This window comes from Gymnogyps californianus, chromosome 10, assembly GCF_018139145.2.
Source record: "Gymnogyps californianus isolate 813 chromosome 10, ASM1813914v2, whole genome shotgun sequence".
NCBI lineage: Eukaryota > Metazoa > Chordata > Aves > Accipitriformes > Cathartidae > Gymnogyps > Gymnogyps californianus.
In genome coordinates, this window is record NC_059480.1 from 17243583 (window position 1) to 17256974 (window position 13392).

A 13392-nucleotide genomic window follows, 5' to 3' on the forward strand; every position below is an offset into this window, starting at 1 on the left:
GACCATCAGTCTCTACTTAGTAAGAATTTAACTCTCATCACATTCACTTTTTGTAACATAAATTTCAAACTTCTGTAATTTCTTATATTAAACATACTTTTGAAAGATTGTATTTACTAGTACTGTTTTAGTACCATTTTCCTACTCTTGAGGACCCCCTCTCCTCCCACCAGCTCACTCAGGGGCAGCTCCCACAGAAGGACCCCTGGGCAGACCCTCACACCACAGGTGCCCGGACTGTACAAAGCTCAATGCCATTGCAGAATATCTAGAAAAGCCAGCTGCTAAATCTTTCCAAATGGATCTTGTAACAGAGGTGGCCCAGATGCACAGGTCCTTCATCTTATAATTATTCCTTACCTCCAGGGCATTTCCCATAAACTCCGTGCTTGGCAAAACAAATGCCAGTTCTCGTGTCAGTGTGATTTCTACCAACCAGCCCTTCACGCCAGGCTTTGCATTATGGTTTGGTCACGTCTAGACTAAAACAAAACCCTTCCTTAGTCATTGTCATCACAGGAATTAAGAGTTGGAAAAGGCCTGTGAGTCTTTTGCACTTCACAGCTCCTCAAATAGTTTGGGTAAATCCCCAGTTGAGCTCCAAGAGCATGCTTGCACGTTCTTCCATGGCTACGACTTTCCAGCGTGCATGCTAGTTAAAGATGCCGACAGAAGGGGAATTTTTAGATAGTGATGTCTGCTTACTAGGAACTAGACCAGATCCCTGCTCATCCCCTTCTGCATAACCAACCTCCCCGGGGCAGCCAGAGCCACAGGACTCTCAGTCCTACTCACAGACCCTCAGGTCTCGCGCCCAGTCCATCTCAACACACTTTGCTTAGCAACAAGCATTTTGGGCCTCGTATATTTAGTCCAAATTGTAATTGTGTAGTGTTCACTGCCAGAAATGCCTGCTCTTTGGCCACAAGTACAGCTTCTGTGGCTTCAAGAGTTGCTCGTTCATTCTTCTAACCTTTTATTAGACCAACCTGTAATATAATCCAATAGACATTTATTGGTTGCTCTGACTTAGCAGTACTCTGTCTGGCAGAGTAAAAAAGCTTTAGGCAGAGAAAAGGAAAAATATACATATAATCCTTTACTGTAACAGTTAGTTTTCAGGGCATAGGAGAGCTGCATTGTGTGAACAAGGGCAAAAAAATAAAAAATATTACTCAACTGTTAACTGTCATATAACAATTGTTATTATTTAACAGACTAGCATCTGGACGACGTTAAAATTTCAGATTAAAATAAAAGGGACAAGTGCTGCCTGCTTGAATTCAAGCTACTTCTGCATTAACATTGCTCTCTCGCTTTGATTGGGCACCACAGCCCTTTAAAACTATATAGAGGAAAAACATTATCTTTTTAAAAGTTGGTTTGATATAGTCGATGACAGATGTTTGCAATTTGAGTTATAAAAAGATGGCTTCTTTCCATTCCAGTGTATGTCAGAACCGTCTTTTTTTCTCTTTTTCCCTTCCCTTTTTTGCCCTTTTTCTTTATTCTACCCAAACTATTGTGGTTCACAGAACAGGCCACTGCAAAGATGAATCACTATTCAATGTCTGAAATAATGAAGTGGAAAAATTAAATATAGTATCTTGGAAGAACAGACAGACAGGAGGAAAAGAAAATGAGAAAAAAATAGGCATGGCAGAAAAAATTAAAAATCTACCTGCTGAGGAGTGTAATGTTTGCTTTATGATATCAAATAACAGAGAAAATACGAGCTCACTCACCAGAATGAAAAACAAGGCTAGGCACTACTTCAAGTAGTTCCCAAATAAGAGGCAATGCGTTCCAGAGCCTGTGAAAGTTTAATATTTGTAATTCTAACAAAACACAGTCAGAATTGTTAATAAAACCTGGTGGCTTGACTTGACATTTTGTGAACTATGGATAAGTATACTGGTTCAATAATAGTTTTTATGCACCTGTTTTATGTTGCATTTTTCCCAGTGCCATTATCTGAGGTGGTATTTCAAAAAAGAAAATGTTCATCCTGAGAGCAAAGCCAAGAGCACAGACCTATGTATTTGTCTCTAACAAAAAAAGCAGATGCAGACACCGTTATCCAGCACAAGCAGTAACAACTTTTGGGATGACTGCAATCAAAACAGAAGGACTCACCCAGAGCCAGTTTATTTACACTGGTGAGAATCACAAGTCCTGATACTGGTCACTGTGCTCTGGACAACTGGGCAAAACTCCATGTCTCCATAACTCATAAGCTATTGAGTAGAGGGATGCTGCCCAGGCATAAAGGCACCAGCTTGGTCTCATGCCTCTTCAACACAGCTCAGCTTCCTTAGGGCAGTTTAAAGCCGCTGTTATACAAATGAGAACCACCACTCATTTCCAACTGGTTTCACTTGGTTCTTAATCAACAGGGAAGAGGATGTCATTAGAGAGAAATCAATGGAGACTTCCGAAAGGGTGCTCTGAACTGGTTTGCAGCTACCCCTTAATGAAGGACCACCGCCTTGCCACTTGTTCTGCGGGGTTCGGGGTCTTTGTTTGTGCTTTAAGTGCTCTTGTGTAGAAGGTAGCAAAGCCACCACAAAGAGGCCTGGAGCATCAAGTTCATTTTCACTGGCTGTATTTTGTAAGACCCTGTGGATGATGCAGTTCTGCCACTAATGAATAAAGTATTGCTTCATCTGCTCCATTTCATTCAGTGCAAGAAACACATGGAAGAACAAGAACAAGGATTAAGAGGGACTTTAAAAGTTTATAATATGCACTTTAAAAAAAAACTTTCTCTAAAATACAAGCACTAACATGGGGGCTGTGCTCAGGCACAGCCAGGATGATTTGCAACAGTAAGGTTACCTCTTTATTCCCACTACGTTTTCCATCTCCGTGAGCTCAATCCTGAGAGGGATGGGACCATAGCATCCGTTGCAACGATGGGATGAGAAAAGGGTTAGAGCACTTCTCAGCCTATTTTTTTGTCCCATCACTGAGACGCTGCCGCCCTCCTGGAGCATCAATGATTTTTTCAGCTGGTGGCAGAGCTGAGGAGAGAGGCAGGAGGCAGAGACCAGCAGATCCCACTGGAAAAACTCTGGTACTCACAGGACTCAATTCAGCATCAAACTGACCGAGTAACAATGTATTCCCATGTCTCATCTGGGCTGCAGCAACGGTCCACGTGCGTAACTCAATACGTGCAAGACAGCGAGCTTCTGCTTCCACCGCGATGAAAGACTAAATCGCATTATCTCATGTTAGTGTTGGACGAGGTGCACACAAACCACCACTGGAGCACGGCTGGGACGTCTCACTGCTCCTGCGCCCCAGCCTCCTTCCAATGACGAGCACAGCACTGCAGAAGCTCATGAGAAGCACCAAGGAGCAGGTATGCTGCTTCTCTGCCTTTCAACCAACACAGCCCTCCCACTAGCGAGGATTCCTCTTGCTATGGTGCAGACCCAGCAGAGACAACGAGAAAAAAAAACACAAAACCCGCAGAATCTCCCAAGTCAGCCTGAATTTATTCTTTCAGGGCTCTCATCCAAGTAATGAATAGACTCTGGACCTGGTTAGCTTCTATGAACTGTCAAAGATTGCAAAGCAGGGAACAGCACAGCTAAAACACGGAGTGTCTAGTCCAATAAATCCATACCCAAGCTTCAAAAATTAGACAGAGCTACTGATAGCAGCTGCTGTAAACAAAACCCACTAGGTATATCTGTCTATTAAAAAAAACAAAAACAAAAACAAAACAACAAACAGCCTGATAGTTCATGCTCCCAGTCCCCTACAGACATAGCAGAATATAATTCACTAGTGCTCAAGAGCCTCCACACACAAGAAGAGGAGGGCAGGGAGAGTCAAGCCCTGGGAAACCTGGATCAGCTTGGTTCACGCATACACATTGGTGTCAACCACGTAACCTTGCCCTGGAGCTGGTCCTGCTGTTGTGCCTTGTCTCATGAGTCACTTGCCCTGTCCTCCAACCAAGGTAAATGGAAGGAGATGGTATTAAAAAAAAAAAAAAAAAAAGAGTAATGAAAACCTCAAAGACCTTCACATGAGTGTCATTGTTAACCATATCTGAAAGTCACTCAAGGAAAGGAAGGAGAAGGGAAGAGCTTGCTTTGATTCTCATCCCTTCATTTAGTTTCCACTGTTAAATCCATATTAACTGTTTCTGCAGGTACTATATTCACCAAGGGTGGCAATTACAAGGAAAAGACATCAGCACTAATAAATACTGAATTTAGAAGGACCCAGCAGCATAAACTAAAGTGGTTAATTTTGCAAAGGGTGTCCTCAGAGCCTCAGAGGGTGACAGAGAAGCACATCCAAGCACTATGCAGCTCCATAAACCAAGCCACTGTCCTGGGAGGGATGCTGTCTGCACATCCCTTTCTGGCCAGGGTTGGCGCTGTGGTATCTCAGTCTGTCTCAGGCAGCTTGAGAAACAGCATGGGTGGATTCATATGAATGAAAGACATGGCAAGAATATGAGGAACTTGGTTTCTTGGAGTGGAGACGGTCATCTTTGCAGGAGCAGGAGACCTCCTGGGTGCAAAGCAATGATCTGGCACTTCCCAGTAGGCGAGGATGGACTCATTCCCTTCCCTGCCACCATCAAATCACCCTTCAAGTGACCACACGTGATGGCAGAGGAGATGTATTCAACCCGCAGGGAGCTGTGGCAGTGCTCGTGAATGCTGGACTGGAAAGCCCAACCCTGCAACCCAGCCGGGCCTGGGCAGCAGCCTCCCAGGGCTCGCCAGCTGCGCTCGACCTGCCTCAGCACAGTGTGGTTTCTCCTGGACTTGCACTGCTTCATGTCTGCGGAGTTTTATTTGGAGGGGAGGGGGAAAGGCAAGGGGAAAAGAGCTTTTGCAGTTATGAAAACAAGCCTGAAACCAAAAGGACCCAAACCAAAAGGCAAATCACACCGCAAAGCTTGCCACTCACTGCGCTCAAGCCACCCGATGGCCTGAAGAGCCCCGACTCAGGCTTCTCTGAGCGCCTCAGGCTGACAACAGATTTTTACACATTTTTGAAGCCCCTGATTTTGGCCTCACATCCCCTGGTGCCATCCCAGTGCACCCCGACTGCTCTGCCCCAGAGGAACTCGTTTGGGAGCGGCTGCCAGCTCTCCTCCCCGTGCCACGGAGCGTGCAAGCTCGCGCCAGCACCGCTGCCACCAGGCCCACGGCAGCATGCATAAAGCCGGTGGATCAACCATCACCAACCTCGCTCTGTGCCAGATGCCTCCTTAATCTGCCCTGGAGGGTGAGGCCCCATTTTCTGGGACTAGGGAAAAGAGGAGAAAAGGGGATTTGCTTCGTCTGCAAGCTATAAATCTTCTCCATCTTCCTGAGCCCAGCATAGACGGGAACAGCTGCGTGGCAGCGTTTCCCCAAGGCCCCGGCTCTGTTGAAGATGCTGAAATACCAATTTAAGTGTAAAAGCTTGAGAGCAGGAGAGAAACAAGCAGCAGGGAAAGGAGGGAGGGCAACCATAGAATCACAGAAAGGTTTGGGTTGGAAGGGACCTTAAAGATCATCGAGTCTAACCCCCCCGGCCATTGGCAGGGACATCTTTCACTGTATCAGGTTGCTCAAAGCCCCATCCAACCTGACCTTGAGCACTTCCAATGATGAGGCATCCCATGCTTTTAAAGGAAACAAAATTAATACCGTCTCCTTGGAAAAACGCATTATTTTGCTTAAGAGATTTTTTTGCCCAGTGAGTACAGAGGACAAGACCCCTTATGCATGCTGTTGGACAGGGTCTGCTGAGGAACAGAGGGAGGAGGCAGGTAGCACCAAAAACTTGAGCATAGAGAAAGAAGCCAAATATAAGAAGTGGACTGTCAGGACCCGTGGCTGGATGATGTCTCATCCATCTCAGGACCCATTCCTCCCAGCATGAAGAGAAGATGCTCTCAAACTTCAAACACATCCAGCTCCATCCAAGGACCATCCCTGGCCCCTGCTCCACTCGTTTAGAGCCACTGCTCAAGTGTCTGGACATCTAATTTTGATTTCCAGCCTAACTCATTAGCAGCTACACTTCCTCCCCATGCACACTTGTTTATCTTGTAGAAAATCATGTTCCCCAAGCTTGAACAGCTCTCCTTCCTCCGTGGGGTAAATATAGAGCTGAGTAAGATGTCAGGCACCTGCATGTCCTGGGTGGGGATCGTGGTGCTCACACCTCCCAGCATCAGGCAAGGTTAATCCCCCGCAAACTCTCGCAGTGGGGAATGCTAGCACTAAATCCTCCAGAAACCCAGCCCAGACCACAGCACATGGAAGTCTGGTCCGGTGTTTCTAGGACCTATGAAAACACAGCTGTGCCCACCTCTTTGGCTAGCTGCACAGCAGAGACCCATGCAGGATGTTAATCAGAGCTGTGGTCTTATTGATTATTATGATTATTTTTATGATTATTACTACTACTACTGCAGTCATACCCGGGGGCCCCCAAACAGATCCCTGCAACAGCAAGACACAGTCTCTGCTTCGATGAGTTGATAAATCTAGTTTGAAACAAGTCACAGCGAGTCAGCATGGCAAATAGTGAGGAGGGGGGCTGGCAGCGCTAGGAAAATTGCTCACTTAGCTGGTCTAAACCACGCACGCCTTGAGTGCTTCAAGTCACATTAAAATGCTGCTGGTTTACAAACTGTTGGCTGTTGTGATCTCGCTTTTTTTCAGTCATTTAACCATTTCTAACTTCTTTTTACGTTCCACTGAGTAGCTTTTAATCAGCACCTTCTGGCTGACTTTTGTGCAAGTGTTGGGGGGGGGGGGGAATCAAAGTCAAGGTGAGACCAAGGAAATGCCTTGGTGGGAGGTGGGAGGGAGGGGGGGTACAGCCGATCCCCCCCATGCACACAGCGCCTGCTCTGCAGCCTGTCACTCCAGTGTCTTTCCCCTGCGCTTTCAACGTGATCAAGAAATAAAACCACAAATGTGATCAGCCGGGCAGACCTGCTACATGCGAGCGACATGCCTACAAAATAATAATAAAGAAACGCAAGGCCAGAGGATGCATTCTCCCGAATGTTAAAAGCAATGAGCTGAAGAAATTACCGGGAACAGAATTTGCTGGTCTCCCAGGGAGATTCCTGATACCATCCCTGCACCCTCTGGTAGTGGGAAACCAACTCCAGCGACACGGCTGGGGCAGGCAAGGCTGTGCCAGGCTGTGATGTGCACGGCCGCTTTCTGCCCCATCGCAGCCCTGGGACAGCCCTTCCCTGGAGCGGCGCCGATGCTCACGCTGCTCTCCGGCAGAAGGATGCTGTGCTGTGTGCTACCTGCACACTGGGCAGAAAGCCCATGTGCCTCCAGCGAAGCAGCTCTGGCGGGGCAGGAGGGATGAAAACACACGGGGGTGCAAGGGGATGCTGCAGCTCCTCCACCTACAGACTCACAGCTAACCAGATGGGAAAGACCTGTGACCAACAGAGAACAAATTTAGGCAAAATGACTCACAGTGCCCCGTTATGCAGGGAGTCAGTGGGGCATGGAGCTGTCTCCCAGGCTGAATTATTGCTGCAAAAACAATGGAGGTCATCGAAAAAACAATTAGGGAGCCTGGAGGAGAGAAGGGAGCCACAGAAAGCGAACGCAGCATGTTGGGCTAAATATTTTCTCACTGTCCCCCCTTTGCCTGCCAGATCCCAGGAGCCTCATGTTCTCAGGGTTATAGATGGCTGGGCTAATGGCTTTGCACCGGCTGCTGACACCGACCAGCAGCGTGTCACCCTCTGAAAGTGGATTAGCTTAAGCTGCAGGCACGTTGTCACATCACTAAGCCAGTCCCTGACCAGGTCTTGGCCAACCCTTAGCTCTTCCAGGCCTGTCAGATAACGATGGGATCTCCAAAAGCCCAGCACCAGACAAGGCAAGGGATTGGCACTGAAAAAGTCCCACTGTGAGCTCCTGATGTCTCCCGGTTTCTAACAGACCTGGCAATGCTCAGCTGCTTGCAGGGCCAGGTAGTCAGGGTGGCATGAGAAATGTTTGCGTGCCTCGTCTCCCCTTCTCAGCCTGCAGTGCCTGCTCTGCTCTTAGGGAAAGCCTCCTTCCCCAAATGCCAAGAAACAAAGAATTTTTTAGAAGGTGATAATGTTCCTGAGTCACATATAATCGGATCTACGATCACTAAAGCACCAACAATTAAGGCATACTGACATTTTTCACAAAAAAAATAGTGGCTGATCAACAACAGTTTTCCTAGGAAAAAAGTGTCATTTCCCATTGAATTAGAAAAATTCAATGACTTAGAGAAAAAAGAATTTCCACTTGACTTGAAGGTGACATTTTCATTGCACTTCAGAAATGGATTATTTCTTACTTTTTTAATTCCAAATGTCTTTCTCTTCCTCGCTAATGTTTTGTTACTGAAGGCAACAGAACAGGTGCATATGACTTCGCTTTTCCCCTCCAACACATTTTCTTTTTTCGTTCTGAATTCTCCAAAGTTAGAGCGGCAGAGGAAAAAAAACGAAACACTTGTCAGACTTTTCCAACTTTCCTACAAAATGTCCTTAACTTTAGAAAATCGCTCAAGTGCGAGATTCAATATGCTGCTTTGTTTTTCTTTCTCCTTTCCATTATTCTGTAGTCTTCCTGAAAATGCATACGCTTTCAAAAGATAGAGTAGAAAAAGGAAAAAAAGGTAGAGATGACATTTATCTTATTGCACTCAACACAAAAGAGGGAAAAGTGGTGATGGAACGAAGCAGAGTATCCAAAACCAAAAATCAAAAGCTGATTTGGCAATTTTCTTGAATACAACTGAGATTTTCTTTGGGAGGAGGATGGAGAGGAGGGGGAAGAGTTTTCCACCCATTCTAACCATAGTAAATCACCAGGAATAAAAAAGTCACTACTCTGCCAAGACAGCTACCACTCTCTCCTAAAATCCTTGGCTTCCACCTTGTTTCTCCTGCAGTAAGGTTCCATCACACACTCTCCACTGTCAGCTAGGGGCATCCCGGGTGCTCCAACCAGCAGGTTTCCAGTGGCAAACCCCAGAGGCGCCCCCAGCCGTGCGCTCCCACTGCCGGGAACTCCCTCTCTCCACATATCCACAAGCCAGGAACCCAACTCCCACGCTCAACTACATGAAGAGAGGAGAACTTTTATAGCAGGAGGTAGAGGAAGGCCAACACATGGTGATTGGCAGGCGTTTGTTTTACTGACATAACAGCTCCAGAGGCTATTTCAACGGTTATGTAAATATCCCCAGAATTATATCATTAAATTATTTCATATTCAAGAGTGTTCCATAGTAGAGGGAAAAGAATAAAACTGAATCAAACCAGCAGGCTGGAAAGGAAGCACTCCTAGACCCATTCTGCCAAACTTATGCCCTACCACCCCAATTATACCCATACTCCCACAGCTCAATCCCACATTTGTAAAGGATTCCCATTGTGCTGGGATGAGAGAACCAATACTGAAAAGGGTTGTTCAAGCCCCAGCTCCTTGGATCAACACATGCCAGCAGACACCAAACAAGCAAAACCCCTTGAAAAGTACCAGCCTTGGCCATAGGATATCTGCTTCCAATTAAACCCAAGAAAGATCTGTCCCTGTGTCCTCCCCCAGCTCGGCACCTGTCAGGAGGGTAGCTAGCCAAAGCGAGGGTAAGAGAAACCTTCAAATTCTTCTTGATTTGAATGATCTGAAACAGGAAGGCTCCCACAAACTCATCAACAAAGAGCAAGTCAAGAACAGCCTGTGTTAGCAGTCAGTTCCTCCGAATTAGATAGTTGTGGTTCTTTCCTAAAAAAATAAATACATACCATCACCTCCTGGTTGCTTGTATGGGTTGTACTTTGGCTTGGGGGCAACGACAGGCGCAAACTTCTTTGGCGTCTGCTGGGTAGACACCGAGATGCTGGGAGTCCCAAAGGTGTGTGTGGTCTCCATCCTTGCAGTAACGTGACCAACAGGCTCGTTGGTACTCTTGGGTGGCAGCCAGGACGGGTGGGACATGGTTCAGATCTGAAAGGAGAGGCAAAGAGAGTCACATGTACGTTAGGAATTTAGGCTGGGGAAAAAACAGTTGCAGACCTACTACTTTGTTGGTTTATAAAAATCAAACCTACAAAACCCTTTAACACGTTTAACTTGTGCGTGCTTATCTTTAAACATATTGGTCCTAATGTATAGGACTTAAGATATAAACTTGTCTTTCTTTCCCCAGTAGGTCAGAATTACTGATCAGCTCATCGCTGGTGCCTGCAAAAAGCGTTGCTATTTTCCTCTTCAAACCAAAGTGGAGGCAGGCAGACACCCTGGAGAAGCCCATCAATCCCACCATCCATTCAGCATAGTAGTGATATATTTGCCTTTCCCTGTTAGGCTTTTGTGAGTACATTAACGTACAACAGCGTAGGTGCTCTGGGAACACGTGTAGTCACAGACAGGCAGACACACTTCCAAAATACACCTTTAGCACTTTTTCGCAAGTCATTGAGGACCCCATGTCCCAGTGATTTTCATTCAAACTTTTAAGAAAAAGGATTTCAAAAGCAGCTAATCATTCCTGATGCCTCCATTTCTGAATGCCCAGCTTAAGATATTTTAAAAGCATGTCAATTTTGAAAAAATGCCAGAATCCCACAACCGCTGACAACCAGGCTCCTTTTAGACATCTCAGCTTGTGTAACAGAAAACAGAGGCAGCCCAAATCATTACTTATTTATGAAAATCTTGGCTTTGGCCTCTTAAAAGCCTACATCACTTTTGAGAACTGGACTCAGACACTGCTGAAAATGTTGCCCATAAAAACCCTATTCATCGCAATAAACAAGTGCTTTTCACTGCACACAAACCACACTCGCTGGGTAGCAGTGATGGTCCTACAGTACCATCAGATAGTCCTACAGAGCTGGATTTAAGATGCGATGAAGAAATGAAGACCCCACACAGACAAAAGCCAATGCTAATTTTGGAATTCTTGAGCACCCTGTAACTTCTGCCCACCCTCTGCTTTGGTGTCAGGACTCCTCAAGGCCACCAAAACCAGCAGGCAGCTGCAACCCGATCAGGAAAGACTTGTTTTTGTCATGGAAAAGCATCAGTGGAAAGGATCAGTGCAAGAGATAGCACCAGGCCATGGGAGACATTAGCAGACTGCCATTGCAGAAAAGCACTTCCATCTGGGAACAACGGGACAAAGCAGAGGGGCTGCTGGATTTGCAAAGAGGTGGTCTCTAACTGCAGCAGTAAGTGCAATCTGCCAGGGCCGAGATGCAAGAGAGAGTTGTAGCTCTGCTGAGCGTGGCAGCAAAGGGCTGCATTAGCTTGTGTGAACAGTCTTCTGAGCTCAGGGTGGGAAAAGGAAAGGGGACAGATGAAAGGTGGCCTCTGGCAAGTGCAGACCCCCTTGGAGTGAAATCATTACCGAAGTTCACAGTGCTACAGCTCTCTAATTATTCTGACACAACTCTGTGGTTATGCATGCAGCCATCTATTTGAACGGCTCACAAGGAGGTATTTCCAAAGCTGAGAAGTGCAGCCACATACAGCTCATTGATACCATGCAGGAATACAGCCACAGGTCCACTCCTAGCCTACCTGGGCTTATTCTTGGTGCCTCACAGCTAAGACTTCCATGCACATGCTTCTCAGAAAAACAAACAACACTGAGCTCTTCAATCAGCCCCCAGGATTACATGGAACATTTAGGCAGGAAGAAGGCATATCTGATAGCATATTTAACTCTACCTAGAAAAAACAAAGCAGAAATCACACTTCATTTCCCCTTTCTCCTAATTTGGGCTCACACATCACTAGAAACATCAAGACTAAGCTGTTGGGACTTAGGACCAGAGCTATTTTGCCAACTCATCTTGGCTGGCAAAGCGTTTGCATCCTACAAGCTTCATGGCGGAGCAAATTCAGCTGAGTCCTTTATCAAAGAAGCAAATGAAGACTCTTGGGTATAAACTAGAGAAAGTAGTCCTCTGGGTTCCTGCATGGATAACCTTGTCCTAGCAGTTTGCTCTTAGCAATGCTGAGTCGGTCTGGGGGAAAGGAGCAAGGTCTCCACATGGCAGTGTGGGGACAGTACTTCCAGCTAGCAGCAATGACTGTTAAAACTGATATATTTGTGTGCTTATTCCAGCCCAGTAAGTTTACTCCAGGTAACAGGTTTCCTACTTGAGGAGTCATTTCTACTTAAAGTCTCAATGTCTGACCCAACACTAGGAGATAGACAGTTTGTGGTCATCTTCCACCTCCATCGCTCCTTGTGTGGGAGAGGAACTGGCAAGTGCCAAACATCAGGCCCAACACTTGCAGCTCTTCCTCACTGTGCAGTCTGACTGCTCGGCATGCACGCAGCGGTTTCGCGATCCCTACCACTGGAGGATGAGCCTGTTGCGCTAGACTTCCGATACTAGTGAAAGGAAGCCACCGGGACTGGCTAGAAATGAGGCAGACAGGAGCATGGCAGAAGCGCCCTGGAGATGGACAAGTATCCAAGGCTGAGCTGCAAGGACGCAACTTTCCTCCCCCATATGCCTGCCGTCCAACCTTACATTAACAGTGCAGAGCATCATTCTGAAAGCAAGAAGTGAAAGGCAGGTCCTCCCCACAGGGCTGGAGAGGAAACCAGCCGCGACGGGTGGGGGCGGAGGGCACGCGAACCGCGCTCCCGCCGCCTGGTACTTCCCGTTACCAACACCAGCCCTGATGGACCTAGAACACAACTGCTACTCGAGCAGTAAGATTGATCTACACTGCTGCCTCCTCCTCTCACATCCTTCAAAAATATAAAACGCAGCGATAGAACTCAGGCAACTATCTAGGTTTTAAGAGCAGAAAGCAATGAGGGCACTCAGCCTTAACAGCCAAGCAGGACAACTCTGCACTCTGCAGAGTTATTACATCCAAAGACGACTATACCTTACCTATTGCTAAAAGCATCCTGGAGTTTTATTCTGTCAGGTTTTCAGCCCCTGGCTTGACTTCTCATATGAAAGAGTGTCCCACTGCGTGAAGCACCCTCAGACCCTGGACATTACCTCTATACTGATTCAAAGCAAAAAAAATCCCAGTACTGACTAGATTATCGTCATTCCTGTTCTGGCAGCTCCCTAGTTGTTCCTTAACCACCTCCCAGGCAACACGCCTTGGTCCCACTGAGCTCTCATGGTCTGCCAGGTTGATGGCAGGCATGGGTTGAGTGACGCACAAACCAACAATATCTGCTTCAGTAGCCAGGTTGCACAGTGCTGGGGACGGCTGAAGACAATGTGAATCTCAACGAATGAGCTTAAAAAGCAGACTGCTCTTATGGACAGTTTGGGAGTGGGAAGACTACACTGCTGTAACTCACTTGCTGACTGTAAGCTGGCACGCAGCTCCCTCTCAGCTACCCTCTAACACA

The 13392-nt window shown here is 46.7% G+C and overlaps 1 protein-coding gene across 5 annotated transcripts in view; it reads right to left on the reverse strand.

The window, feature by feature from the left end:
- LPP (LIM domain containing preferred translocation partner in lipoma) overlaps window positions 1–13392 on the reverse strand; it is a 365538-nt gene that overhangs the window by 200816 nt on the left and 151330 nt on the right. For 4 of the 5 annotated variants that reach the window (XM_050902578.1, XM_050902579.1, XM_050902581.1 and 1 more), the window contains one exon: window positions 9797–9998. In XM_050902578.1, the coding sequence (XP_050758535.1) occupies window positions 9797–9989 (193 nt within the window). In that variant the 5' untranslated portion in view covers window positions 9990–9998. Of the gene's footprint in view, window positions 1–9796; window positions 9999–11576; window positions 11625–13392 lie in introns of those variants that run through there. The other variant, XM_050902580.1, reaches the window with a different exon arrangement.